The sequence below is a fragment of the Botrytis porri genome, assembly GCF_014898465.1.
Source record: "Botrytis porri strain MUCL 3234 chromosome Unknown BPOR_011, whole genome shotgun sequence".
Classification (NCBI taxonomy): Eukaryota; Fungi; Ascomycota; class Leotiomycetes; order Helotiales; family Sclerotiniaceae; genus Botrytis; species Botrytis porri.
The window spans coordinates 1,290,561-1,315,501 of record NW_024066085.1 but is presented as its reverse complement, the minus strand read 5'-3'; the positions used below and the strand labels follow the sequence as shown (position 1 = coordinate 1,315,501).

The 24,941-nt window shown below is 44.0% G+C and overlaps 8 protein-coding genes across 8 annotated transcripts; 6 read left to right on the top strand and 2 right to left on the bottom strand.

The window, feature by feature from the left end:
* The first annotated feature begins 11 nt into the window (after window positions 1-11).
* EAF01_008432 (uncharacterized protein) lies at window positions 12-2,237 on the top strand. The gene is made up of 4 exons (XM_038916688.1): window positions 12-174; window positions 242-1,021; window positions 1,210-1,887; window positions 2,000-2,237. Exons 1-3 carry the CDS (start codon window positions 136-138, stop codon window positions 1,867-1,869), a joined length of 1,479 nt encoding a protein of 492 aa, XP_038768050.1. The 5' UTR covers window positions 12-135; the 3' UTR covers window positions 1,870-1,887; window positions 2,000-2,237.
* A 2,521-nt stretch (window positions 2,238-4,758) lies between these two features.
* EAF01_008431 (uncharacterized protein) lies at window positions 4,759-5,481 on the top strand (the record flags this gene model as incomplete). The annotated part of the gene is made up of 1 exon (XM_038916687.1): window positions 4,759-5,481. One exon carries the CDS (start codon window positions 4,759-4,761, stop codon window positions 5,479-5,481), a length of 723 nt encoding a protein of 240 aa, XP_038768049.1.
* A 63-nt stretch (window positions 5,482-5,544) lies between these two features.
* On the top strand, window positions 5,545-7,335 carry EAF01_008430 (uncharacterized protein; the record flags this gene model as incomplete). The annotated part of the gene is made up of 1 exon (XM_038916686.1): window positions 5,545-7,335. The coding sequence occupies one exon, from the start codon at window positions 5,545-5,547 to the stop codon at window positions 7,333-7,335; it is 1,791 nt and encodes a 596-aa protein (XP_038768048.1).
* Window positions 7,336-8,655: 1,320 nt separating this feature from the next.
* On the bottom strand, window positions 8,656-10,208 carry EAF01_008429 (uncharacterized protein; the record flags this gene model as incomplete). Its single annotated transcript, XM_038916685.1, has 2 exons — window positions 8,656-10,062; window positions 10,119-10,208. 2 exons carry the CDS (start codon window positions 10,206-10,208, stop codon window positions 8,656-8,658), a joined length of 1,497 nt encoding a protein of 498 aa, XP_038768047.1.
* A 248-nt stretch (window positions 10,209-10,456) lies between these two features.
* Window positions 10,457-12,751, top strand: EAF01_008428 (uncharacterized protein). The gene is made up of 4 exons (XM_038916684.1): window positions 10,457-10,636; window positions 10,700-11,740; window positions 11,797-11,964; window positions 12,021-12,751. The coding sequence occupies exons 1-3, from the start codon at window positions 10,537-10,539 to the stop codon at window positions 11,853-11,855; spliced, it is 1,200 nt and encodes a 399-aa protein (XP_038768046.1). The 5' UTR covers window positions 10,457-10,536; the 3' UTR covers window positions 11,856-11,964; window positions 12,021-12,751.
* Window positions 12,752-16,835: 4,084 nt separating this feature from the next.
* On the top strand, window positions 16,836-18,736 carry EAF01_008427 (uncharacterized protein; the record flags this gene model as incomplete). Its single annotated transcript, XM_038916683.1, has 4 exons — window positions 16,836-17,007; window positions 17,064-17,223; window positions 17,294-18,180; window positions 18,384-18,736. 4 exons carry the CDS (start codon window positions 16,836-16,838, stop codon window positions 18,734-18,736), a joined length of 1,572 nt encoding a protein of 523 aa, XP_038768045.1.
* Window positions 18,737-19,343: 607 nt separating this feature from the next.
* On the top strand, window positions 19,344-22,065 carry EAF01_008426 (uncharacterized protein; the record flags this gene model as incomplete). The annotated part of the gene is made up of 2 exons (XM_038916682.1): window positions 19,344-20,843; window positions 20,896-22,065. Exons 1-2 carry the CDS (start codon window positions 19,923-19,925, stop codon window positions 22,063-22,065), a joined length of 2,091 nt encoding a protein of 696 aa, XP_038768044.1. The 5' UTR covers window positions 19,344-19,922.
* A 505-nt stretch (window positions 22,066-22,570) lies between these two features.
* EAF01_008425 (uncharacterized protein) lies at window positions 22,571-24,916 on the bottom strand. The gene is made up of 2 exons (XM_038916681.1): window positions 24,164-24,916; window positions 22,571-24,114 (listed from the first exon to the last, which is right to left on the bottom strand). Exons 1-2 carry the CDS (start codon window positions 24,543-24,545, stop codon window positions 23,087-23,089), a joined length of 1,410 nt encoding a protein of 469 aa, XP_038768043.1. The 5' UTR covers window positions 24,546-24,916; the 3' UTR covers window positions 22,571-23,086.
* Between the last annotated feature and the right edge of the window lie 25 nt (window positions 24,917-24,941).

Below are 24,941 nucleotides of genomic sequence, written 5' to 3'. Positions count from 1 at the left end.
GATGGGTAATAAGCACACAAATGGGTTTAATCGTGAGCTTTTCCATTCGAGTAATGGTTTTTTGTTGATCGCATTTGCATTGAGCTTGATATTTGAGCTCCAATTGAACTGCCCGATTTTTTATTTGGATCGAAAATGGCGTTAAATAATACAGAGAAGAGGATGGATTTTGTGGTGAGATTAGATTTCATGTGGCCATCGTTAAAATTGATGTCAAGTTATTTAGCTAACAGCACTTCAGACATTTCAAAACACAATCGATGGAAAATTGTGCAAAACGACGCAAAGTAGACATGGCATCAATCCATCTACCAGTGAAGCCAACCCTGAGGTTCCACTCTCCACCATCACGGAACTCGATGAAGCTGTGCGAGCAGCGAAGAAAGCTCAAAAGCTCTGGACTCGTACCTCCATCACAGAGCGTCGCGCTATCATGCTCGCCTTCGCCGATGCATTTGCAAGCTACGAATCGGAATTCGTTGATCTAGTTATCATGGAACAAGGGAAGGCAAAATTCCTTGCCCATGATGAGTTTGCTCGTGGTTTAGCCATGATTCGAGAAACCACAGAGCTCTTGCTTACCGAAGAAGTTGTTGAAGAAACCGATACCATGGTCGCAAGTGTGAGATATGTACCGATTGGAGTGACGTGTGGAATAGTACCTTGGAACTATCCGATTCTGCTTGCGATGGGAAAGCTAGTGCCCTCGGTGTGGGCTGGGAATGCAATTATCATGAAGCCCAGTCCTGATACGCCATATTGTGGGCTCAAGATTGTGGAATTGGCAAACAAATTCTTTCCTCCGGGAGTAGTGCAGGCCTTGAGTGGTGGACACGAATTCGGACCCATGTGTACTATTCATCCTGGGATTGACAAAATTGCATTTACTGGGAGCATTGCAACGGGTAAAAAGGTAATGGAGAGTTGTGCTAAAACTTTGAAGCGAGTTACCTTAGAATTGGGTGGGAATGACTCGTGTATTATATGTGAGGATGTCGATATCGCAAACGTGGTTCCTCAGGTATGTCATACAGACCGTTTCTTGTTTGAATTTTGCCTTCCGCCTTCAGGGGGTGGCCACCAGCTGAGCTCCCAAAATATTTCATTCCGAATGATCAAGATGCAAAGTACTCGGAGCAAATCACAATAGTTGGGTCTTTGTGGTGCTATTTTCTCACTTCGAACGGAGCTAATCAACACTTGAATTAGGTCGCTCATCTCGCATTGCTGAACTCCGGTCAGATTTGCATGGACATAAAGCGTCTGTACGTCCATGCAGACATTTACGATGAGTTCATGTCAGCTCTCGTAGCTTATATACCCAAGCTAAAAGTTGGACCTGGGGGTGATCCCACAAGTTGGGTAGGCCCGTTGCAAAGCAAAGCGCAAATGGACACGGTTCAAACTTTCTACGACGACATCAAAAAGAATGGACTTAAAGTCGCCCTTGGAGGTTCAAATGACAGCTTTAAAACGGACGACACACTGAGCAGAGGTTATTTTGTCAATCCAACCATCATTGATAACCCGCCCGACACCGAAAGAATCGTGCAACTCGAGCCTTTCGGTCCTATTTTTCCGGTTCTCAAATGGAGCGGCTCAGATGAGGATATTGTAGACAGAGTTAATAATACCAATACAGGATTGGGGGCGTCGGTCTGGAGCAAAGATGTGAAGAGAGCCGAGAAGATGGCTCGGGAACTACAGGCTGGAAGTGTGTGGGTGAATGCTCATTTTTATCTTAGCGCCAAAGTACCGTTTGGGGGGTTCAAGAACAGCGGGATTGGAATGACATGGGGATTGGTGGGATTGAAACATTGGTGTAATGCACAGAGTGTCTGGTTGCCGAAGGAGAAGGCGAAGATTTAAGATTCAACATTATATAAGGTAAGGAAAAGGTGATTTGGGGAAGGAACTGAGTACTTAGGAGCAACACCAACTCAGCTTACTGGTTCTCTCTACTGTTATATGCCATACACTTTGCTTATATTCAATTTAGTAAGTTTTCTGCATTTTTCGAAATTGGACCAGCGCAGCTTTCCCATGTTATGTCTCAGTGTGTATCGCAATCCATAGATTAGGGTTTATCTCCAGAAATTATGTCAGTTCTATTGTTTGTCTGGAAACCTCGAGCTACCGCTGTATGCCAAGATGTTCTTTTAGAAACCGAATCCTTCAACTAGAAGTGTGCAATGACTCGTTTCTCATGGAAGCAAAAGACTGCAATTTCACACAGGAATACTGGTTGCAATTACATTGCAAAAACAACTGGAGAGGAGATAAAGTGCTGCATATTTATCAGTGAATTGGCCCTAGTGCGATCCTGACTGCTGAAGTTACTTAGTGCTCCAAGCACGATTTTGGAGAGCATCAACCGGAAGTAAGTTGAGCCGACCCGCCAGGATCTAGATAATCTGACTGCACAACAACGTATCTTGAAAGACATGTTTGGTTTCTCGTTCGAAAGTCCGATGTCCCTTTCGGAGCACTTGCTACGAGCTAATTTCACATACTGCTCTTTCCTCTCAGCACGCACGATCGAGCTTGGAAATGTGCCTCAGCTTTACTTCTCTACAGATAAGTGTTAACTGCAAAATTGCGCGATACTATCTTGCATCCACTCAGGACTATCAAGCAAAGAATTCATGACCCATTGAGATCGTAAATCTTAATCTAACAGAGCAATCCTTACAACCTCGATGGAAAACCAAGAGTTGCGAGCCAATCGACTTTTTCCTGGTACAACAACACATAAAGTTCAGAGATCACCTTTTGATAAGATTGTATGTCAGAAATACTCAAGAGATTGCCGCAGGGATCTTGTTCAACTTCTTGGTTGTCGTCTACTTCTGCAAATATCAATAGTTTTTCACTTCCGAAGTGAAGAGTGAGCGCTCTGGTTCAGACTCACTTTTGACAATAGAATGCTTTTGCCTCTCAATACTATTCTATCAATGCCACAACAATGGAGAGCGTATCGATAAAGTGATTTCTCGCTATTGCTATGTCTGGATATCGCTTAGTAGCTTTTGCTGGTAACTCGTTTCAAACACAAGACTGTGGTCTTCGACAATCACATCCATCTTTTCTCGCCGCCGCATCGTGTTAATTTTATCCATCCAGTCATCTTAATTATACACTTGATTTCTCTATTTGACTTGCGCTGTCATTTAAGTGGCCAAGAAAATTCAACTATCTGCACGTTCTTTCGAAGTTTGACAACATTTTCGCAGATATTCACCTCAAAGATTCATCGATCATGAATTGCTTGAGCTGACCGCTTGGATTCACCCAATTGAGGTACGTTTCTTCTTTGCAATTCGGAATGGAGCGCAGTATGATCTACGCAGACCTTACAATGTCGAAATAACCTGTCTGATTTGGTTATTTAATAAAGCTTTGAGCTCTGGTGAGAAGAAGAAATATCTCGTTCAAAAGTCACTTTAGCAGTTGTTCTCCGCTACCGTTGTTGCCATTTGTAATTATTGCAAACCTCAATGGCTTTCGAGAAGCCTTGTGCCTAGGTAGTGTTATTGAGATCTGGTGACGGGCAATTGATGGTTGATTGGATGTTAGTACTCCATATTCCGCTCTAATGCTAGTGCGGATGAGTACGCGCCTCTGAAGACACATTGTCCTTACTTTTAGTAACACCACAAGGGTCGAAGCCTCAGATATGGAAAGCCATAATTTGGAAGGCTTTTGGTTGATACTACAAAAAATCATTGTGGCTGCGATGTAGCAAAATTTTATGGATCTTTTTACTGTCGAAATTTTGTGACGCTATTGTCGCTTAAACAAGGAGAGTCTTTCTGGTGTCATGCTAGTGGCTCGGGGCTTTTACTTGAATGAGTACGCCTTGTTATTGAAATTTTAACCTCGTTACACTATTGTATGACTATTTTACATATCATTCACTAGCATTTTGTATATATCGTCTCCCAAACAGTTTTCGATAACGCCAATAATTTGAACTTATGTCTTGCTGTTGTCCTTTGGGTTTATGCTTATATTGCTGTCACCATTGTCAACACAATCGCAGCCAAATTGGCGGGGATGTAGTCACACTGTTGATCGGGGTGAATCAGGATTCTAGTGATTCTCTTCAACCCCACTTTCTCTCCCTATTCCCTCCTTTCAAAAATGTCCCAAGCCTCTATTTATAAGGACCGCCTCTTATCCTGCGAGGGCATGAGTCTCGAAAAAGTAAGAACCACAGTTAAACACCCAGGAGTCTTCGGCACAGGAGAACAACTTGCGCATCTATCCTTATTCATACTTTACTACACTCAATCCGAAAAATTATTGCCAGACCTCATTTCAAGATACCTACATCCTCACCGTTTTCATCCTTAGTACTGCGCTATTAAGTCTTCGAGTTTGACCCGCTTATCTTTTGTTGTTTTGTTACTCCCACTGGCCTTTGGCCTCTGTTGGCCAGCAGTTCAGGGATACCTGCGTTCTGCAGCTCCCTCGCTTCAGATTGCAAACTTAAGGTTGGTCACAAACACCTACTTTCATGTTGTATTTGTATTGATAATCTTCCTTTTGTTGCTTGCTATATTAAAAACACTGTCTTGAATTTATCCTATGATCCATATCTAATCCCCTTCTATCTAGGCCTAGTCCAACTCTCAATGTTACCTTGCACATTTATATATTATTAACAAACACAACAATTATTCTTCATTGCTTGTTCATTGGATCATCTACCAATTCACTGCCACCATATCATTTTTAACGGAAATTATATCAACAATGTCCGAGCCCACCACCCCTCCTTCTCCTAACAAATTCAACTTCATCGACACTCTTCCCACCTCCCCATGTGGTCGTGGAGCCATTATGTCAAGGCCCCCCCCCCTCGTCATTCAAATCTCGAACTCCGATAAATTCAGGAGGAGAGTGGCGTCAATATTTGAGTCGCTCTATGACGAAGAGCCTAATACCAAGTGTAAGGCCGAGCCTGAGAAGGTGATTGAACTTGCTTCTCCATTATGGAAAGATGCAGCTCTTGAGCTCGTCCCTGGAAACGAACCGGAAGTTGAAGAGAACAAGAAGGCACTCGGAAAGCCAGAAGTTGATCGTATCGAAGTGGTCGACGGACATCTTGCAAAGGAATTGCCCCCATCGCTGGAGTCGACAGACACCGAATCACTCGAGAAAGCCGCGGAGGAGGTCTTATCAGTGGCTTTTACAGAACCAGAACTCACTGAAGTAATAACATACTCTCCAATCCATTCTGATACACCTCCTGCAGTCTTAGCTGATCCAGTCGAAGCCATCTGTAGTGCTAACTACACTGCTGTGACTGAAGTCTCTCAAATGGAATACGTACCTAGCATCATCGAAAGAGACGCCGAAAAGTTTAAAATCCGTCACGAATGGACTGGAACATGTCAATTTGATCTCATCACTGAGGAATCCATCGAACTTCAGAAAGAGGCAAGTTTCACACAAAATCTTGAATGCGGTAACTAATTATTCATTCAACAGAATCAGCTCGACGGTCTCATTCTCTACCGCAAGGCACTTATTCATGATATGACCATTGCGCCCCATGATCCCGTCACATACATCGATCTTGCCAAACTTGACGACAAACTTGCCTTTAAGGACACCGCGTCCAATTACGCATATCGCGCTCTTATTCTTATCAAGGCTGGTCTTCAAACCATCACTCCTCAACAATCTGAGCTCTCTCTATTAGTATATACCGCGGTCGCGACTCGGCTTTACACAAGCTCGACAGTAATGATTATTGACGAACTACAATCGATGTGTCTTCAAGCTTATCGTTGTTTGGTTCAGGGATTGATGCATTGTGCGGCATTCTGGGATGGCTTGACGGTGGTCAAACTTGGTCTAGAGGATTTTCCAGGCGATTTCGAATTACTCAATCTTCAAGAACTATTGTTTGCATCTTTCCAGAATAGACATGAAGAAACAGTCGTAAACGCCAAGAATGGGTCAGTTGACAATGTCATTGCGAGTAGTAGATCAGGATTGATATATCAGAAAAAATACCCGTGGATGGCTCCAAAGCTTTTTGTCCGAACACCCCGTTTGGTCAGACAGGTCAACTCCACATTTAATTCTTTCAACGCAGAAGTCCGACCTGTGGTTTTCGGATCTCCAGGTACAGCATCAAAATCCAAATCACTTTCTGATCTTCCTAAGAACGCAGATGTTGGCCCCCTGGGTATTATTGCCACGCGTGATATCGAAGAAGGAGAATCAATTTTAGTCGATAAGACACATGTATGTGTTTCAAATATCCCGCCTTCGACCGGTCAATTTTGCGACACGTGTCATGCTCATCTCGCTCCTCCTTTCGTGCAACCAATCCAAATTTGTCGACCATCATGCGGATGTAACGTATCGTTCTGCTCCAAAGGCTGTCATGATCTTGCTATCGGAAGTTATCATAAGATTCAGTGTGGTATCGATTTCACCTGGCTCTACAAAACTGGCGCGTCTCAAACTGAATGGGACCCTAGGATGTTTTTGCGCGTAATGTGTATCGTTCTAAGCACACCTGGCTGGTCAAAAGATTCGACCCCTCAGAAGAACCCTTTACAACATCCGCTGCTAGCGAGGCTGACAGCTAATTACGCCAGTGATGAAGAAGAAGCCATTCATGGCCAAACTTGGTCCTATCAGGAGAACATAGTCGCACCTACCCGCATTCTCCGTGATCTCGGCATTGATATTTTTTCTCCCGTCAAGAAGGTACACGAGGGCAAAACCAAGTATCTGGCCAATATGTGGACCCCAGAGCTGATCCAGACAATATACTGGCGCATGCTGAACAACGCTAATAATAGCATAATTGACATTTCTGGTCTTCAACTGGATGAATCATTCCGTTCCGCTCGCACGCCCGAATCGGGACCTACAATGGCGCGCTTGATCGTAATCAGTCCTAGCTATTCGTTCTTCAACCATAGTTGCAGATACAACGTGATGTGGAGTGGTACATGTTTAAACGGAGCCCAGGACATATCGGCACTCATAGCTGGAGACGGACCAAACCAGGAGGTGCTTAAACCAGGAAGTAGTAGCGTGAGTTGCAGGGCCAATAGAGATATCAAGGCAGGCGAAGAGTTGACGATCAGCTATGTGGGTGACCCTATGGGCGGTTACAGCCCCGAGGAGATTGAAAAACAGCCCAAATTAGCCATCGGACAATCAGAAGATGGGGCCATAAGTCATAAAAGAATTTATGCCCGTATGAAACTGATGAAGTGGTTCAGCGATGCTGGGTGTGGCTGTGGACAATGTGCCGAGGAAAATGACTCGGGAAGAATGGCGAAGATGGTAAGGGTCTCATGAGGAACACGTCGTTCAGAGGAATTGCTTTTGGGGGGGTTACTAATGGGAATTTTTTTTACTTATGGGAGCGTTGTTTATACATTTGATTATATGGTGGGACTGACTTAAAGCTTGCGTTGGATCTCTGATCGAGAATGCGATCGTCGAAATTGCGACTATTAAAGCGATGATGTTGAAGACGAATCAGAATAGCAAAACGAAAATATCTCAGTCTGAGATGTTTAAAAATCTTACTCTGAATGCGAAGGGAATGACATAATGAACATGGCAATTGAACTCTGATAAGCGTGCTTGAATATGACACCTTTGCGCATGGAAGCTTACAAGTCCAATGAAATATAAAACTCAAGCGTTCCGCCTAGTCCAAATCCTATGAATGGGAAGAAACAGCGGGATCTCTCCGACGCGAAGTCATACAATAACCTTCTCTCCCCTTCTGTCCTCTTAAAAGTTGAAGATGGTCAGCCAAACAAAAACAAAAACAAAAAAAACAATGAGAATATAAAACTCTTTGTACACCTCATTTTACACAATCACCCACAATCTTGCGTGCATTATGCCTCAGCAACTTTCTCTTCGGCATTTCCCACAAAACTCCTTCACATCAAATCTTAAAGCACTTTAAACGCACATCTATTTAGAATGAGATTCACATCCTTTAAACGCGACCATGTATACATCAACATGCTACTAATACATTAATACATTATATCTCTAAAGAGCGAGAGCCAACTGTGATCAATTCTATGTATCAAGAAGGAAGTTGCCAGCTCTTGCTTGCTTAAAGTAGGAACTAGGTATACAAATGAGATCTTTAGTCAAGCTGAAGAATATTAGTATCTACCAGATCCCGCGGGGGGGGACATAATAGATTCGGAATTTGTTGAGGGTCAGAAATGGAAACGAGCCATGCGAGGAAAATCAGCGGAAGTATAATAGGGTGAGGGAGAGGAGCTATCAAAGATACTAAAAAAACTGTGTGTAAGTCGATGTAGTGCTTTGCTCTTCATAATTTGTATGAAATATATGTAGGTCTAGAGGTCTTGGCAATTCAGACAATGATACTAGTGACAACTCAACGGTGCTAGTACCTGATCGCACCACTAGCACTGAGTAACCCGTTATCCTACACTGATGAGGAATAGGCACTCGTACTGCGAACTAGAAAGAGCAATTTCTTTTACGCCGGGGACAACGTAGCAAACTGGAACAAACACCATTATTCATCATGAAGTGAAATAACTCGTAATCTTCTTTGTAGTGGGTATGATACATGCATTCTTATTATACACTTCCAACCGACGCCATTAAGCCATATACCTATAGCAAGCCTTGCTTTTGTAAATCATAGTAAACCTTCTCAGGCATGACATTTCCCTCTGCATCCTCCATTTGAACAACACCAGTCTCCTCAGTCTTTCCCTTCTTCTTTTCTCTTTGCAATTTATCCCACAATTTCAACGCGTCTTCAATTCCCGTGATCTCGCGGAATAATGTGGTGTTCGTAATGCCCAAGCACTTCAACCCATAAATATGACGAGCCTCATTGAAATGCTTATCAAAAGCTCTTCTGCCCATGTAAACATAGTTTCCACAAATCTCACATTTGAACTCCACACCGAGTCCATGAAGTTTGTAAAGCCAGAATGGAATAGGTTTACCATCCCAGGCCAATGGCAGCTTCAACGGGTTATAGACCTTGTCGTCACTGTCTGACTCGCTGTCTGAATCTCCATCTCGAGGCGTTGCAGACGATGACTCGGCAAATAATGCGTCAAGCTCCATTTGTCGTTCACGCTCGGTCATACCTTGCTTTCGTTCGACGTTGACTCGAGTGTCACTTCTTTCCTGTGTCATGGCAGCTGCGAGACGTCTTACTCTGTATTCTCGCTCCGCTATGGCACGTTCCTTCAGGCGAGCTGTAGATGACGTTGGTTGTGTGGCACCATTGCTGTCCTCTCCTGTTTCGGCCATTCGCGCTGCTCGCGCCTCTACGGCTCGAACGTGCTTCTTTCCTGGTAAATGGCCCTTGTATACGTTTTCATTCTTAAACTCCTTCTCACAATCTGCGCACCATATTCCAGATGCACTCGATCCATTCACGGGTGCTGTAATCTCAAGTTTCCACCCAGGAACATCATTATCTTTCCAGGCCTTTTCGAAATCTTCCTCGACGGTCGCGAATAATTTATCTAGATTCTCCAATGGTCTTGTTCGGCGCATGAAGCTTTCTAGATAGTTTGCTAGTTCCCCAACGTATGCGAAGTATTGATCGGTCATCTTATCTGGACGTTTCACGGGACATGTTGGAGGCGCGAACGAATCGAAATTGTCCAGGTATTGTAGATAGGAAAGACGTTTAATATTAGGGAGATTTAGGAATAATTCGTGAATGGTAGTAAGGTCTAGAAATCGACCAAATGCTTCCTCTCCAGTGAACATGTTGTCGATTTCCGATGTAGCAGTCTCCCCTTCCATAGGTGCTTTCTTCTTGTAAGCCTTTTCGAGGTTCTCAACAGGTTCATTCGGGTATCTTTGATGGAAGCTCTTGATCTCTCCAAGTTGCTTGTAGAACTCTTCCAATGGTTCGCCAGTCGATATGGATTGAATCTCTTTACTTCGTACGCCATCTACATCTTTATATATGTCTAGTAAACGTTTGGACTGATCTTGAATTCGATCTAGGAAGTGCCCGATTTGATGATCTCGATTCAATCGTTCTCGAACCTTGATAATAGGTTAGAACGGTTGACTGATGAAAGGCACATAGCTTCAATTCTTACCTGTTTTGGATCTTCAGCTACTCTATCAGCAATACCTTGTTCCAGCCTTTCAAGATCCTCATGGAGGAATCTTTGCTCTTCTAATATCATCTCGAACGATTGGTGTCAAATTGACTTTTAATGATGGTTTTGTTCCTGCCGTGGAAGATTAATAAGATTAATAGAGGAGAATCAACAAAACGATTGATAGATGTACAGGTTGTTATTGATGATTCTAGTTCTTGAACTTTTTGCGCCAACCAATCACTTCGCGTGAATCCACAGACGGCCGCTAACTTTAAATTTTGACGCTAAAATTTCAGAGCTTTGTCGCATCTTATGAAGGCGGAGAAACCTCAATGACTTTCTAAGAGATAACTTTGGGATTTTAACCATCGACCTTGAGCTCAATACGAAAAGATAAAACTCATTCGCAACCATGGCCGAAGGAATTGATAGAAAGATGGATGATCGCATGGAGTTTACAACTTCTGCAGATGTTACTGTTGCGCCAACTTTCCAGGACATGCATCTGAAGGGTATGTTTATATGTTTATATGTATATGTATATGGTTCTGGTCATCAGGCTTACAACTATACAGAGAATTTACTCCGTGGTATCTACGCATATGGTTACGAATCTCCTTCAGCTGTTCAATCCCGTGCGATTGTTCAAATCTGCAAAGGTCGCGATACTATTGCTCAAGCCCAATCTGGTACTGGTAAAACTGCAACCTTCTCTATCAGTATGCTTCAAGTCATCGATACAGCTGTCCGCGAAACTCAAGCCTTGGTCCTATCACCTACTCGAGAACTTGCGACTCAAATTCAGTCCGTTGTTATGGCTTTGGGAGACTATATGAATGTACAATGTCACGCTTGTATTGGGGGTACCAACGTTGGAGAGGATATCCGCAAGCTGGATTACGGACAACATATTGTTTCTGGAACACCAGGTCGTGTTGCTGATATGATTCGTCGACGAAATCTTCGCACTCGTCATATCAAGATGTTGGTTCTTGATGAAGCGGATGAGTTGTTAAACCGTGGATTCAGGGAGCAGATTTACGATGTCTACCGTTACCTCCCACCTGCGACACAAGTCGTTGTCGTTTCCGCTACCCTCCCATACGATGTTCTCGACATGACTACGAAATTTATGACCGACCCTGTCCGTATTCTTGTCAAGCGTGATGAGTTGACTTTGGAAGGTTTGAAACAATACTTTATTGCTGTGGAGAAAGAAGATTGGAAATTCGACACACTTTGCGATCTATACGACACCCTCACTATTACTCAAGCCGTCATTTTTTGCAACACAAGAAGAAAGGTTGATTGGTTGACCGATAAGATGCGCGAGGCCAACTTTACCGTATCTTCTATGCACGGAGAGATGCCTCAGAAGGAAAGAGATAGCATTATGCAAGATTTCCGCCAAGGAAATTCTAGAGTGTTGATCTCTACGGATGTTTGGGCTCGTGGAATTGATGTTCAACAAGTTTCATTGGTCATCAATTATGACTTACCAGTTAACCGTGAGAACTATATTCATCGCATTGGTCGAAGTGGTAGATTCGGAAGAAAGGGTGTTGCGATCAATTTCGTGACCAGTGAAGACGTTAGGATTTTGAGAGATATTGAGTGTAAGTATTTCCCCTCCTCGAATCCTGCCGCGCAAGTGCTAATATGTTTGAAACAGTGTACTACTCTACTCAAATCGATGAGATGCCAATGAATGTTGCGGATCTCCTTACTTAATTTGTTTAGCCTGATTTGGTCGAGGTAACATAAATGAAGAAAACGACGGTGCTTCATAAGCACGTCAAGAAAACAACTTGCGTGGAGGAAACGGGACATGTCCAATAAAGTGAGTATTCTCAGTGCCCGCCATTCCAGTGTACTAAGCTAACATGTTGGATATAGAAAACAGATTGACACAAATTCACAAGCAATCCCCTCCAATGAATGACAAGAGGGAAGCTTTTAGATGAGGCACGAATTCCAAGTTTTACTAATTTCGATGTAATCAATATGGATATTACTATACTTCGCTCCCTCCTTGGGGGTTGTTCGTCTCCTGATAGATCTGAAGGAATGGTCACGAACGTTGCGAATGCTCTGCCCAGTGGTCTCTAACATGAAGCCAACAAGGAGCCGGGGACAATTTTTTGTTAGTTGCGTGTAGCAATCTGGGGTCGGCCCAAAATAGTTGACCATGAAGGAATCATCCATCATCCCACCAACATGGGCCGATGGGCCGATGGGACACCGACTTAGCACACATCTCCCCTCTTCTTGCCTACCTGCCTAATGGTTGTATTATCGCGCCGCTCCTACACGTATGAATTGCATATGATGCATGTGACGATGCACCCTCTATCCTACACAGCCTAACGTGAAGCGTACAAACATAAACTGCATTGAACTGGCGGTTTGAGTGAAAGTGACTGTTTCACGGGTTACAAACAATTTAAAATGACGATGATGAACACGGGAATCCAAAAGCTTTAAGACGTCGAGTAGAATGGAGAATGTTTGATTTATGTGTTCATTTCCTGTAACACTCCAAATGGGTATACCCTAGTTTGGCGGTCGCTGCTGTGGACGGATTTCGTGCATGTAATGACTTGGCAATTTCGGTCTTCATGGGTTGGGGGATTGGATGGTGGATTTTGGGTGGGAGGGTTTAGGGGGTTTGGGTAATGATAGTAGTGGAGGTAGGTAGGTCGGTAGGTAGGTAATTTCCAGTACTATTTTTTACTTTCTTCCGATTCTTGTTTTTGTTCTGGGGTGTTGTCTTTCTTGAGTCTTGAGTCTTGAGTCTTGAGTCTTGACATGTGAAGGTTTTGAGGGAGGGGGGAGGGAAAGAGAGAGAGAGAGAGAGAGAGAGAGAGAGAGAGAGTGTGTGTGTGTGTCTTGGGAGTGTGGAACGTGTGGAAATGGTTAGATACTAGGTAATGGATGATTATTTGATGACAGGGCTGATTGATGTTTGCTATGAAATTATATTACTAGGTAGGTATGCTGTGAAAGTAGATGGTAAGTGAGGAGTGAGTGAGTGAGAGACGAATAAAGTATTTAGATAATAATAACAATACTTATTATTACTTTATACAGAGCAAACAAATTGGTGGAGAGTATATTCATGATTTGATATGATATGATATAATACAATGGTCCGAGGAAAGCTTCTCTATTAATGTATTTACTATACAGTAATTGTTTGAACTGCGAGAATTAACCTTGGCTTCTATTGTGACTTTGATTTTCTACGAAGTACTCTGTATGACTTTGAGGACATGTCTTTGCTCGGATGAACATTCAGATGAACGGGAGGGAATGAAGTTTTGAATTTGAATTTGAAGATGACAGTACCAGTGCCTACTATATCAAACGAAAGCTGTATGGAAAACATTTCACGTCATCTGAATTTTTTGGTGGTGATTTGCGTGTGCTTGGGGTTGGTGAATCATGTCATATTATTGGGAGGACGACGAGTAGGCAGAGAGTAATTAGATGGGGAGGTCCGTCAAACGTGCATAGGAAAGGGGGTTTGGGTTTGCAAGCGCCGGTGTGGACCCGATGCAGTGCATGCAGTGCTGTCGAGCCAACGGAGAAAGTGAAGGAAAGTACAGCGGAAAATACAGCACGACGGAGCACGGCATGGCACGGCATGGCATGGCATGGTATATTATGGTATGGTATATTATGACTGCTAGGGGAAAGAGAAATGAGGAATGTAGATTGGGTAAAGAAGGCTGAAGGTTGTGTGCCAACTTCCAAGGGAATGGAATATTTGGAGTTGATGCTGCGCCGGTGTACTTGCTTCGTAATGTAATCCCAAGACTCAAAATGCGAGCGTGTGAATGGAATGTTCAAAGTGCATCTAGATACACGGTAATGCCTAGGTGATAAGGAATCAGGAATCTTTCAAAGATAGCAGCTGTCTAAGAATGAATAATAAATGATTCAAAATGTAGGATTACCTGGGTAAGTAATCTGGGTAACAAGTAATTCTGGGTAACAACTTACAAGTAATCTTTCCAAGATACCATGTCGGTACTCATTTCACACTAATCCTTAAGAAGTGCAGTCTGTGCGAAAAACGACGGGATGATCTGGCTTGCTTTGGGAGGTGATTGGTCTCGAGGATCGTTTCATGTTGAATTACGGTAGGAAGGGATTAACTTTATGGAGATAGAATTTACGCCACCGAAAGAGATGGTTCTTATCGATCAAATTTTGATTGTTTGGATTATCGTTTGGATTAGTTATCATTTAATTCTCTTTCTGTTGGTCATGTATCTACCTCCTCCAACAGCCAACAGCACCCCAATACAGCTCACGCAGGACGAGAAACCAAAAGGCATAACATCTCATCCTACCACGTTTGTCTCGTATAAAGCATCCACCGCGTCTCGGTATCGTCATCGGAAAAGATAAAATGGAGAAGGCATTTCGCTCGAGATGAAAATACGATGACCTCTCCATACAATTTTACGGATGGAGATCCAAATTAATATCAGGACATCCACCCACGCCCAAGCGGTTTATGCGGCGCGAGGCGTTTTCCCCCTGAAAATCATCCATCATCCTTAACCGATGGTCTCACACTAAGGATGAACTAAGAGATACCAAGGGGTCAATCGTTGCATGCTAGCCAATGGAATCATGTATTGTCAATCCATTCCCATCTCCTACCATCCAATTACATTTTATACTTGGGATTGGGATTGCGTTTGCGTTTGCGTTTGCGTTTGCGTGCCAAGGATGAGGATGAGGATGAGGATGAGGATGAGAGGAAAGGGTAAGGGAAGGATAGAAAGAACAGAAGAAGGAAAGAGAAGATCAATATCATTCCAACCTTCAACCGCCCGAGATTGAATTTTGGAGAGGGGTCGGGTGTGAATTGCCAGCCAGTCCCAAAGGGATGGATGGAGAGGGGTCGGGTGTGAATTGCCAGCCAGTCCCAAAGGGATGGATGGATAGGGATTGATAGAATGGCATCCAATCACGTACGTCTATCTATGTAGGCATTTTAAAAGTCCCAGAGAATATGCAACTACTACTCTGGAGTCTGTACCGCCTACTTTCTTTCCGTCTCTTCCATCTATTGCTGCTGCACAGTACTACTACTGCACTACCATATCTACGCATTACCTCTGCGCATAACCAATGATCCAACCCCATTCCTCAATATCAAATCGGAGGATCGAAAAGGAATAGAGGAAATGAGAAAAAGGTTAAGTAATATATGTAATTTACAAGATCTTACTTTTCCATGTATGCTCACTCATTAAAATAGTTGAAAGTAAAAGTAGCCTTGTAGAGTCGTAGTATACATGCATAATTATCCTGTACCCAAAAGTGCCGGATCCATCCGTTCGTGTTAGGAAAAGACTGCGAGGTATCGACTTGGTAATTTGAATGGTTTCGCTCTTTTGGGACTTTGGATCTGTTCATCCTCTGCGCATCAATTGGACATTACTCATTACCTGCTGGGTACTCAATAGTCAATTGGTGAATCATTTCATTCGTTTATTATTCATTCGTTTGTTCACTCGTTTATTCATTCATTCATTCACTCGATCCAGTACCCGTATTCATTTGCTCGGGAGTGGTGTGTAATTCTCTCTAATTTCTCAATCTGGTAATCCTCGTCCTTTTCCTTTTCCTTCTCCTTCTCCTCCCCTCCAGCCTTCCAAATCCCTCACTCTACCCACCTTGGTCAATCTTGTCCACTCTATCCTTGGCATCGTGAGTGGGGATTTTCGTACACTCGTAGGGAGTAACTTAAAAGATCTCTTTGTATGGGTCGCCTTGGACGTGAGACTTGGGTAATGAATCCTTCCACTCTTCTTCCTCTACCAAAGTAAGTACTCAATCCGGCCTAGTCCATTTCCACCCACCCCTTCCTCCCTACCCTCTCTTTCCTTTTTATTGTATCCCTCCTCCTCCACGTTGTTTCCATCGCCTTCCACTTTTTGTTTCTTGCCTCGTTCTCCACCGTTGAAAGCTCACTGTCGTCTCTAGCGACAATTCCATTCTTTCTCTTCAAGAAACATACTTCACGCTCCTTAACCTCTCACTTTATCGACTCTCGTTCGTGCCAAGGTACACGCCCAGAGAATCTTTGTGTGCATACCATACCATTCTTTGCTGTGGATCTCTGTCGCATTTTGGACATTCGTTTTGGACTTTCATCATATCGCATCGCACTTCGACATCTTTTACGCATACCGGTACGATTCTGCGCCGTCAGAAAATTGTTTGTGGGTAGTGAGGTTGGACGCAAGAATTCCGAATTCGAGATTATTCATCAACGACTCCAGGTCGCAAACTATACGAAAATCACCATCCTTGCATCCTAGGGCAAAAGACAAGATACACTTTGAATTTATTGAATCAAGATTCATTGGGGAGGAAAGACATTGTTGTGGTTGAGAGTGAATCATCTACAATCGAACGGTTTGATTTGAGGAATCCTCTTGTCGCTGCGCCAATTTCCGACCGGAATATCACCAATACCACCCAATCCTCCGACTAGGATAACAAACAACAACTACAACCAAATACTCAACCACTTCCCAAGAACGTTTCTGATTTTTTACATATCTCGTTCTGCACATTCTTTGGTGGTTCTTCATTGCTTGCAAGAAGTAATCATTTACATAACGTCACCGAAACAAAATAAACTAAACTAAATTCGATATCGATTTTTGGATACATATATTCAAAATGCGCGGACACTCTTTCGTCGAAAAAGCTGCTATCTTGGCGGGGTTGGCTAGCAGTGTTGATGCTTTCTGGCGTATGCCATGTAAATCTCGAACTGGACTGGCAAGAATTGATCCCTTAGTCAATCCTGGGACCGTCTCTCCACATGCACATGTTATTCACGGGTCTAGCGGTATGTTAGCATTGATCTATCTGGTAAGGAGAATACTGATTTGATACGGCGAACAGGATTTGGAGAGTCTGCAGGCTACGACGATATTATGGCCGGAGACTGTACTTCATGTGAAGTCTCTCAAGATAAATCTGTATACTGGACTCCCTCGCTCTATTTCCGTGATGATGCTACTGGGCAGTACCAATTAGTTGAACAAGTGGGGGGTATGCTTGCGTATGTTGAATCTTTCACTAGTTTGCTTCTCGAATTGTCCGGAAATGATGTGGCTAATTCTTTACAACAGGTATTACCTTCTTTATGGAGATAACGTGACTGCCTTCCCCAGAGACTTTGCTATGATTGCAGGAAATACTGATCTCCGTAACTTCTCCGATTATGCTGTTCCTGATGTTGACAAATCATCCTGGGCGAGCACGTCTCCATATGACACCCAAGATTTCCTTCGACAAGCTGCTGTTGGCTTCAACTGTTTGAACTATCCCAAAAACCAGCCTGAAGGAACCCTTTACCGTCATTTCATGCCGGATAAGGCTTATCTTGATGAGAATTGCCCCGATGGTATCCGAATGGAACTTATGTTCCCATCATGCTGGAATGAGACCGCAGGAGTGACTGCACCAGACGGAAAATCCCACATGGCGTATCCTGACCAAGTCATGACTGGTAATTGCCCAGAGGGTTTCAATACTCGTCTAGTCTCGATCTTATTTGAAACTATCTGGAATACCTATGCCTTCAAAGGTGTTGGTGGAGAGTTTATGCTTTCTAACGGTGACCCAACTGGCTACGGATACCACGGAGATTTTATTATGGGCTGGGACGAAGAAGTTTTGCAAGAGGCTGTTGCCACCTGCACTAACGCTTCCGGGGAAATTAGTGATTGCCCAATCTTTGATATCCAAGATGCAAGTGTTTACGGATCTTGCAACTTTACACTTCCAGCGGCCTTGGTTGATGATGATGTTGTTGGGCCTATGGCGACACTTCCCGGAAATTGCGCCGTTCATTCCGGACCTGCTCCAGCTACTGCTATGACTGGCGCAGCCACTACCGCCAAAACATCATCAGCAGCATACGGAACTTCAACTGCCCAAGGATCAAGCGCGACTACCACAACTAGCTCATCAGTCATCGTCCCAACTCTCTCTTACTCGGCCGGATCAACCATTGGTAAGCCTACTAATTTCACTGCTTATGAATATCTCTCCATTTATCATGCCTGATATTATTTTTCGATGTCAACCCTCACCTCCCCTTTTTTGTGCATCCGTTCCATTTCCCAATTCATATCTCCTATCTCCCAATCTAATTACAACTTCCCGTTCTCCAAAACTCTTCTCTGTTAGGCAATCATTGACCCTCCGGTTTTACAGTCGCTTCTCTCGGACAAACCTACGTACCAGGTGGTGTTTTCGCAGCCGTCGAATCCGGAGTTTCATATTCAAGCTCTAGCTCATCTACTGCCGCCGCAGACGCAATCGCAGGTGTTTCAAGCTCAGCAACTACTCTTCTTACTACCTCATCGGCATCTTTCTATTCGACCTCTTACTCAACAACCACCGCAATCTCCTCACTTAACGAAAAGGTAGAAGTTGATGAAGTAGTCTGGGTCGAAGAAGATGTTACTATTACTGTTACCACTACTGCAGCTGCAACTGGTGTTGCCAGAAGAAGACACTTGCACGAGCATCAACAGGCAAAGAAGAGAGGAGGACACTTCGCCTAGGTGTACACGCTGTTTTTTGATTTGATTTTGTGTTTTTATTGCGTTTTTGCATTCTTTTCTCGACGCAGCAATTTTGCTTTTTTCATGACGGATTTGATAGACTGTGAGGGAAAAGGGGTTCGGGGACATGGACATTGTAGCGGGGAGGCAGGCCTTACTGATATCATGATATGTCCTTGTGACTTTTGACATTTTTTTTTGGCGATTTTTTGACATAGATAGACTGAGTGAAGTTGAGATACCATTTGCATGCAAAGTTCCATAAAATATTGGCGTTACCAAAAAGATGGTGGAGAAGGAGCGGTAGGAGGGAGAGAGAATTGAGGGGAGATGATATATCTAGACTTAAAATACCATTGCATGAGATAAATCTCTGGATGTAAATTTCCTGCCCATTGTCGACTGTTTAGTGTTTGCTTGGTGTGATGAATTGAGGGGAATTGGTGTATGAATGAGACACTCCTTTGTGAATTGGATTTGGCCATGGAATACTACTCCTTGACCACAAACCAGTCCAATCCGGTGATCCCACCACCGTTCGATTAGTAAGCATTAACCTCATCTGTTACCTCTACTTATTAGAATGGTGACAACATAGCAAGATCAAGATAAATACAATGTACGAAGCTAAGCGAGCAGGATTTTAAAGATAGTATAACTATGTCAACGACACTGCGATTGATGTTTCACACTCTCTCCGAAAGCTGCGGATGCGGAGGCCAGCTTTATAACTTAAATATATTGATAATTCTGGCGGTGTGAAAAATTGGAGATTTGTCCTCATACTAGCTAGGGATTCCTTGTGGCTTCATTTTTTCGAATAGCCGTCAACCAGTTTTCACCGGTTGAATATAAAACTTGCGGGGGAAATGGAAATGGAATTGGAATTGGATCAAATTCATCATGTTACCCCGCCTCGAGTCCGCGCAAATGGATGATCTTTAGCACCCCGGCATGACCGGATAAAGTATATCTCCAGTTTAACCTTGTTGTGAGAAGATTCCGAGTGGAGGCGCAGATTGATCTTGACGATATTCCCCGGGTAGACCGGATTATGACATTCGCAAATCTTCACGGAGAATCGTGGCTAAATGCAATTGATGAAGCTACGTTTGTGGAGAGGCAATCTGGGAGCTACAAAATGCGATGGTATCCCGGGGGTTGAGTTGGGTTAAGGCTTCTCACCATGTTCGTGCTTGCACGTCTTCAGTATCTTTCTTTCGCCGTCTCTGTGCTATTCACACGTGTATCGGCACTTTCGAATTCGGATACGTCTTTGACGCTTTTGTATCAGAATAATCTTAATGCTTCGGATGATGTAAATCACGTGGGCTTTATTCTTCTGGATCCTCACTCCCCGAAAGATGCACCCGCAGCATGTAAGGCGTTGAATGAAACGCTTCTCAGCAGTAGCACTATCACGAGCCACACGTCTGATTTTCTCCTTCCGCTTTCTTATCAAGCATATCGTGGTCGCTCGTCAGCTTCTCAGCTCTGTATAATCAACGATGGAGTTATCTCCTACGATGCAGCTCACGGATTGAGTTTCCCGAAATCTACGTCTGGTAATGCTAGACTACCGGTTCTTTGTACACAGTCTAGCGAAGAAACTCAACCCGGAACCGCGGTTGCTACGCATGCTAATGAGGTTTCTCTTGCCGCGGGTGGGAATACATATCTTGGATTCCGCAACCAGAAATCTTTCCGCTTTCTCGGGATTCCATATGCGAATCCGGCGGAGAGATTCGTGTATCCCACGCCGTACTCGCCGACCGGGAAAACCATTCAAGCAACTGCGTATGGCGCACAGTGTCCACAATCTTCGAGTGGGAGCGAAGATTGTTTGTTTCTGAATATACAAACTCCGTATATTCCCAAGGCGAAATCGACAAAGGATTTGAGGCCGGTTATGTTTTGGATTCACGGGGGTGGATTTGTTGGCGGCAGTGGTGCGGATCAATTGAGTGATGGGGGAGACTTGGCGAGTAGAGAGGATATTGTTGTTGTGAATGTTAATTATAGACTTTCTGTTTTGGGATTTTTGGCGATTCCTGGGACGAATATCACGGGGAATTATGGAATTGCGGATCAAATTAATGCTCTGGAGGTAAGAAGCACATCGAGTTTTTACATATCATTTGGAGCTAATATAACATCAGTGGACAGTGAAGAATATTGCTGCGTTTGGAGGAGATCCAAAGAGAATTACGATCATAGGAGAATCCGCTGGTGCAGGATCTGTACGCACACTTTTAGGCTCACCACCCGCAATCGGAAAATTCCAAGGAGCAGTAGCTATGTCCAATCTGGGTGGTGGCGTTGACCTTGGCCTTTCTGGTGACTCTGCAACTACCTACTCCTCATATCTCACCATCCCCGAATCCTATGCTCTGGCCGGTCAAAATATTTTTCGGGCAGCGGGATGCAACCAGACTAGTTTATCTGCCCAGATTGCGTGTTTAAAGAAGGTGCCCGCTCTAGATTTGGTTGCGGTCGGCTCGGAAGCGCGATATGTTGTCCAGGATGGTCACTATGTCAACACAGCCGAACTCGACCTTGTGAACCACAATGGAAGCACCGCTCACGTCGATGTTATCTTCGGTATCACTGCCAACGACGGCGCATCCATCGGCTCCACCTATCCATCCACCCCCGTCACATCCGAAGTCGCCGGCATCGCCACATCTCTCGGTATATCTCAATCCTACGCCCAATCCATCATCGACAGCGGACTCTTCCCCTTCTACGACACGGGAAACCTCACGCTCGACGCCTTCAACGTCTCGCAGCGCGTAGCAACCGATAAAGATTTCCGCTGCGTAGACCAAGCAACCGTATATGCTGGGTCCCAAAACGGCATCTTCAAATCAAGTTACTTTTACGAGATGGGACGCACGGTTGCGGGCTATGATCCGAATGGTCTTGGGGGACCACCTGCTTCGCCGGGGTATCCGGATGGCAATCCGAATTTGCCGTATTTTCGATTTCACGGCGCGGACATGCCGTGGGTGTTTGGAGCGTTTAATACGGGGTTGAAGTTTAGAGATGAGCAGGATTGGTGGAGTGTACAGTTGAGTGTGGGGTATTTTGGGGCGTTTGTGAGGAACGGGAATCCGAATCCTGAAGAGGGGTTCTTGAGGAGTAGAGGATATGAGATGGTGTTGCAGGGGGTGAAGGAGACGGGGATGTGGAAGGAGGTAGGTGGGGGTGGGGAGAAGGGAAGTATGATGGTGATTGATTGGCCGGGGAAGGTGGAGGAGTTTGCGGATTTGGAACAGTGTGGGTGGTTGGGGTATCCGGTGGATTATTATGTTAAGGGGGGTGTTTAGAGTTGGTTTGGTTACTTGTTTTTCTTTTTTCTTTTTCACTATTCTGGACTGGATTGGAGGGGATCGGAAGATTATATCGATGTGATGTGTATCATACACGTGCTCTTGCATCTCAGAAAAGTCATTGACAGATAGTGAGTGACATTCATTCCATCGTAGAAAACCAAAGTCAATGAATGGTATTCGCGTGGAAGAACAAGGTTATCGAGAAAAGCGATCCCGAAGAAGATTTTGCCAAAACCCAACTCGTGACATCACAGATGAATAAATACGCATCCCTCGCATTCTAGCAGGGCGCGAATGCTATGGAAAAACGCGTGACGTGAATACTATTTATTGCTCGTCTACATGGTCTATCTTATATATTACGGATCCAGCATAGTTTGTCTCTCCCTTTCTCACGAGTACCTACTGTAGGTGATCCTTCAACTCGCTCGGAAAATCCCTCGCAGAATGACATACCGTGCTCTGTCTGTACGAAGTACTGTGAATGTGTGATGGTTCCCAGTCGGCCACTAAGAACGAGAGCCGTCTATTTGTTGATGGTTGGGAACGCTCAGGGGTGGATGGGGCTAACCAAATAGAATAACTCGAGTACATTTCTACTTTATGTGCTATTCTAGCTTGGTTGAGCAAGAAGGAATGTGCGAATGAGCATGAGGCTGTAGAGATAATGTCGTTAATGAGGAGGAGGAGGACAGTGATTTTCTTGCTCGCAGAGATTTGGAGCTTCAGAATTTCCAATTACTTTATTCATGTATTTGGATATGGGGGCTGTAGTTTATTCACACCAATCCCCTTCCACTGCTGGACCGCAGTTCAGACTATCCGAAACCCGCAACTTGTTGTCTCCCAATGCAAATACTACCATTTCTTAAATGCAAGAAATCCTATGATAAACTACCTACGTATTGAAGTGAATGTATCCACTTGTATATCGATTCCCAGTCCATTTCATGCCTTCCAGACACACCCTTGAACGCCCATGATGCGAAATGTAGCCCCATATATTACAACGTCTTTATTTCTTTTCTCTCGCTTCCAAAATTGTCTTGTTCAATTTATGATCCCCTGCATTCCGTACCCTTTTCCCGATAGTAGGTCCTAAAAACTCTTCAAGCTGTTTTCCCTCGTCGTCATCTAAGTCCATCATCCCATTCGTTCCATTGCCATTTGTACCGTTTGTACCATTCATGAGTGTTTCAGTTTTTTCAGAGAGGCTCATCACCGCTTTCATGATTACTGCAATTAACATCTGTATCTCCTTATCATCACCAGTCCTATCAGTTTTCAACTTGTTCAACACATAATCGAATGCGCCCAAGTTTGGTAGAATAAGTGCTCTGACACCATCGGGGCCGCCAATTGCTAAAAGTCCACTGATAGCTCCATAATATTCTCCCGGAGAGCGTGTTGGATCTAGAAAGAATTTTAGACACGATCTTGCTAACCTTGCTCTAAGCTGTGCGTTTGATTCTGTGTATTTCTTCGAAATAATTCCAATGAGAGATGCGGCTGTGTCTCGCAATTGATATTTGTCTTTCAATTCTTCTGAAGCCCCGGTACCGAGTTTACGGCCGACGAGACATGTAAGAATAGGTGGGCAAAGACTTGATATGTAAGGATTGACAAACAAAGTTGTGTTTGATATGAGGGCATGTGCCAATTTCAACATCGTCTGTAATACGAAGAGATTGCTCAAAGAATGAGTGACCTTCTCAGCAATGAAGTGAACAAAATATGGAACCAGTTGTTGAAGACCTGGATCCGATTTCACACTTTCCAACGCGGATTCTCGTAGTGTTACGACTTCTGGATCCTCGTCATCATCAAGAATAGCTTCACGTATCTTGTCGAAGAAAAGTATTAATTCTTTCGACACAATATGCTTGACTAAAGGCTTGACCGATACGTTATCGTTACCAGCCAGAGCTCCAAGATTGGGATTCGCACCAGGGCCTTTAGGTACGAGGTCATTCGCACGAGCTTCTGCTGTTGTGGGGTTTTGTGGAATCGAGGGTTGAACTCCTTCAACCGCAAGCCAATGTGCTGTTTTCATTAGCATCATGCCATTCCTAAACGTTCCATATATTCTTACCAGTAAATGACATATCTCTGGGGACTTTTGGTAAAGGGGCATTAATTAGTTTCTCAAAATCTACTTCCTCATCCTCAATGTAAAAGAGCGGTTGGCCAGGACCTAAGCTTGCTTCCCCAAATCTCAATGGTCTTGTAGATTCGTAACCATAAAGTGGCTCGACGTCCAGTACTTTTAGTGCTTGTGAAATATCTTGTGTGCCCAATACTGTTCTTTTCCCTTGATGCATAAATCGCATCGCTTCGACAATGACCTGGCCGACTCGGTATTCAACTTCTTGCGACAATGCCCTCACTGCCTCTTCGCCCAATTGTGAGATACCGACAGATTCGGCAACATCGCGAACGTTGTCCGGATTCCATACTAATTTAGGATCCGCCATATTGATCGAATGAGCTATGGAGCTAAGAGGTGGATGGGACGCCGACTTCTATTGAATGATAGATTTGTTTGACTAGTAGTAGAATGATGTGTACCTATAGCTGGAAAGATGTAGCTGCAGCGCAGATGGAGAAGGAACCAGAATGCAGTTGAGATGCTAGCATCTGTACGTATAATTATTGTGGTTGGCGCATTCGTTGATACGGCTGGCTGAATGTTCTTTGATAGATAGTTGTCGTTCGAATAGATTGTCGGAGCTAGAGTGCAAGGCTGACCTCTTTCGCAAGGCTACTGCCAAACCAATTGATTTTAATTACTCCTCGTAAATCGTTCGCTTCACTTCGTTGCACTAAGTTGGCGATATCCCAAGTTACATCAAAGTTGGAACGGTTCTCCA

Excerpts from the sequence above, each read along its gene's own strand:
- EAF01_008428 (XM_038916684.1), top strand. The coding sequence starts at position 10,537 with ATGGCCGAAGGAATTGATAGAAAGATGGATGATCGCATGGAGTTTACA. Across the intron at positions 10,637-10,699 it reads CCAGGACATGCATCTGAAGG|AGAATTTACTCCGTGGTATC; the intron begins GTATGTTTATAT and ends ACAACTATACAG. Across the intron at positions 11,741-11,796 it reads GATTTTGAGAGATATTGAGT|TGTACTACTCTACTCAAATC; the intron begins GTAAGTATTTCC and ends TGTTTGAAACAG.
- EAF01_008432 (XM_038916688.1), top strand. The coding sequence starts at position 136 with ATGGCGTTAAATAATACAGAGAAGAGGATGGATTTTGTG. Across the intron at positions 175-241 it reads AGAAGAGGATGGATTTTGTG|ACATTTCAAAACACAATCGA; the intron begins GTGAGATTAGAT and ends ACAGCACTTCAG. Across the intron at positions 1,022-1,209 it reads TCGCAAACGTGGTTCCTCAG|GTCGCTCATCTCGCATTGCT; the intron begins GTATGTCATACA and ends CACTTGAATTAG.
- EAF01_008425 (XM_038916681.1), bottom strand. The coding sequence starts at position 24,545 with ATGGCGGATCCTAAATTAGTATGGAATCCGGACAACGTTCGCGATGTT. Across the intron at positions 24,115-24,163 it reads CAGAGATATGTCATTTACTG|CACATTGGCTTGCGGTTGAA; the intron begins GTAAGAATATAT and ends TAATGAAAACAG.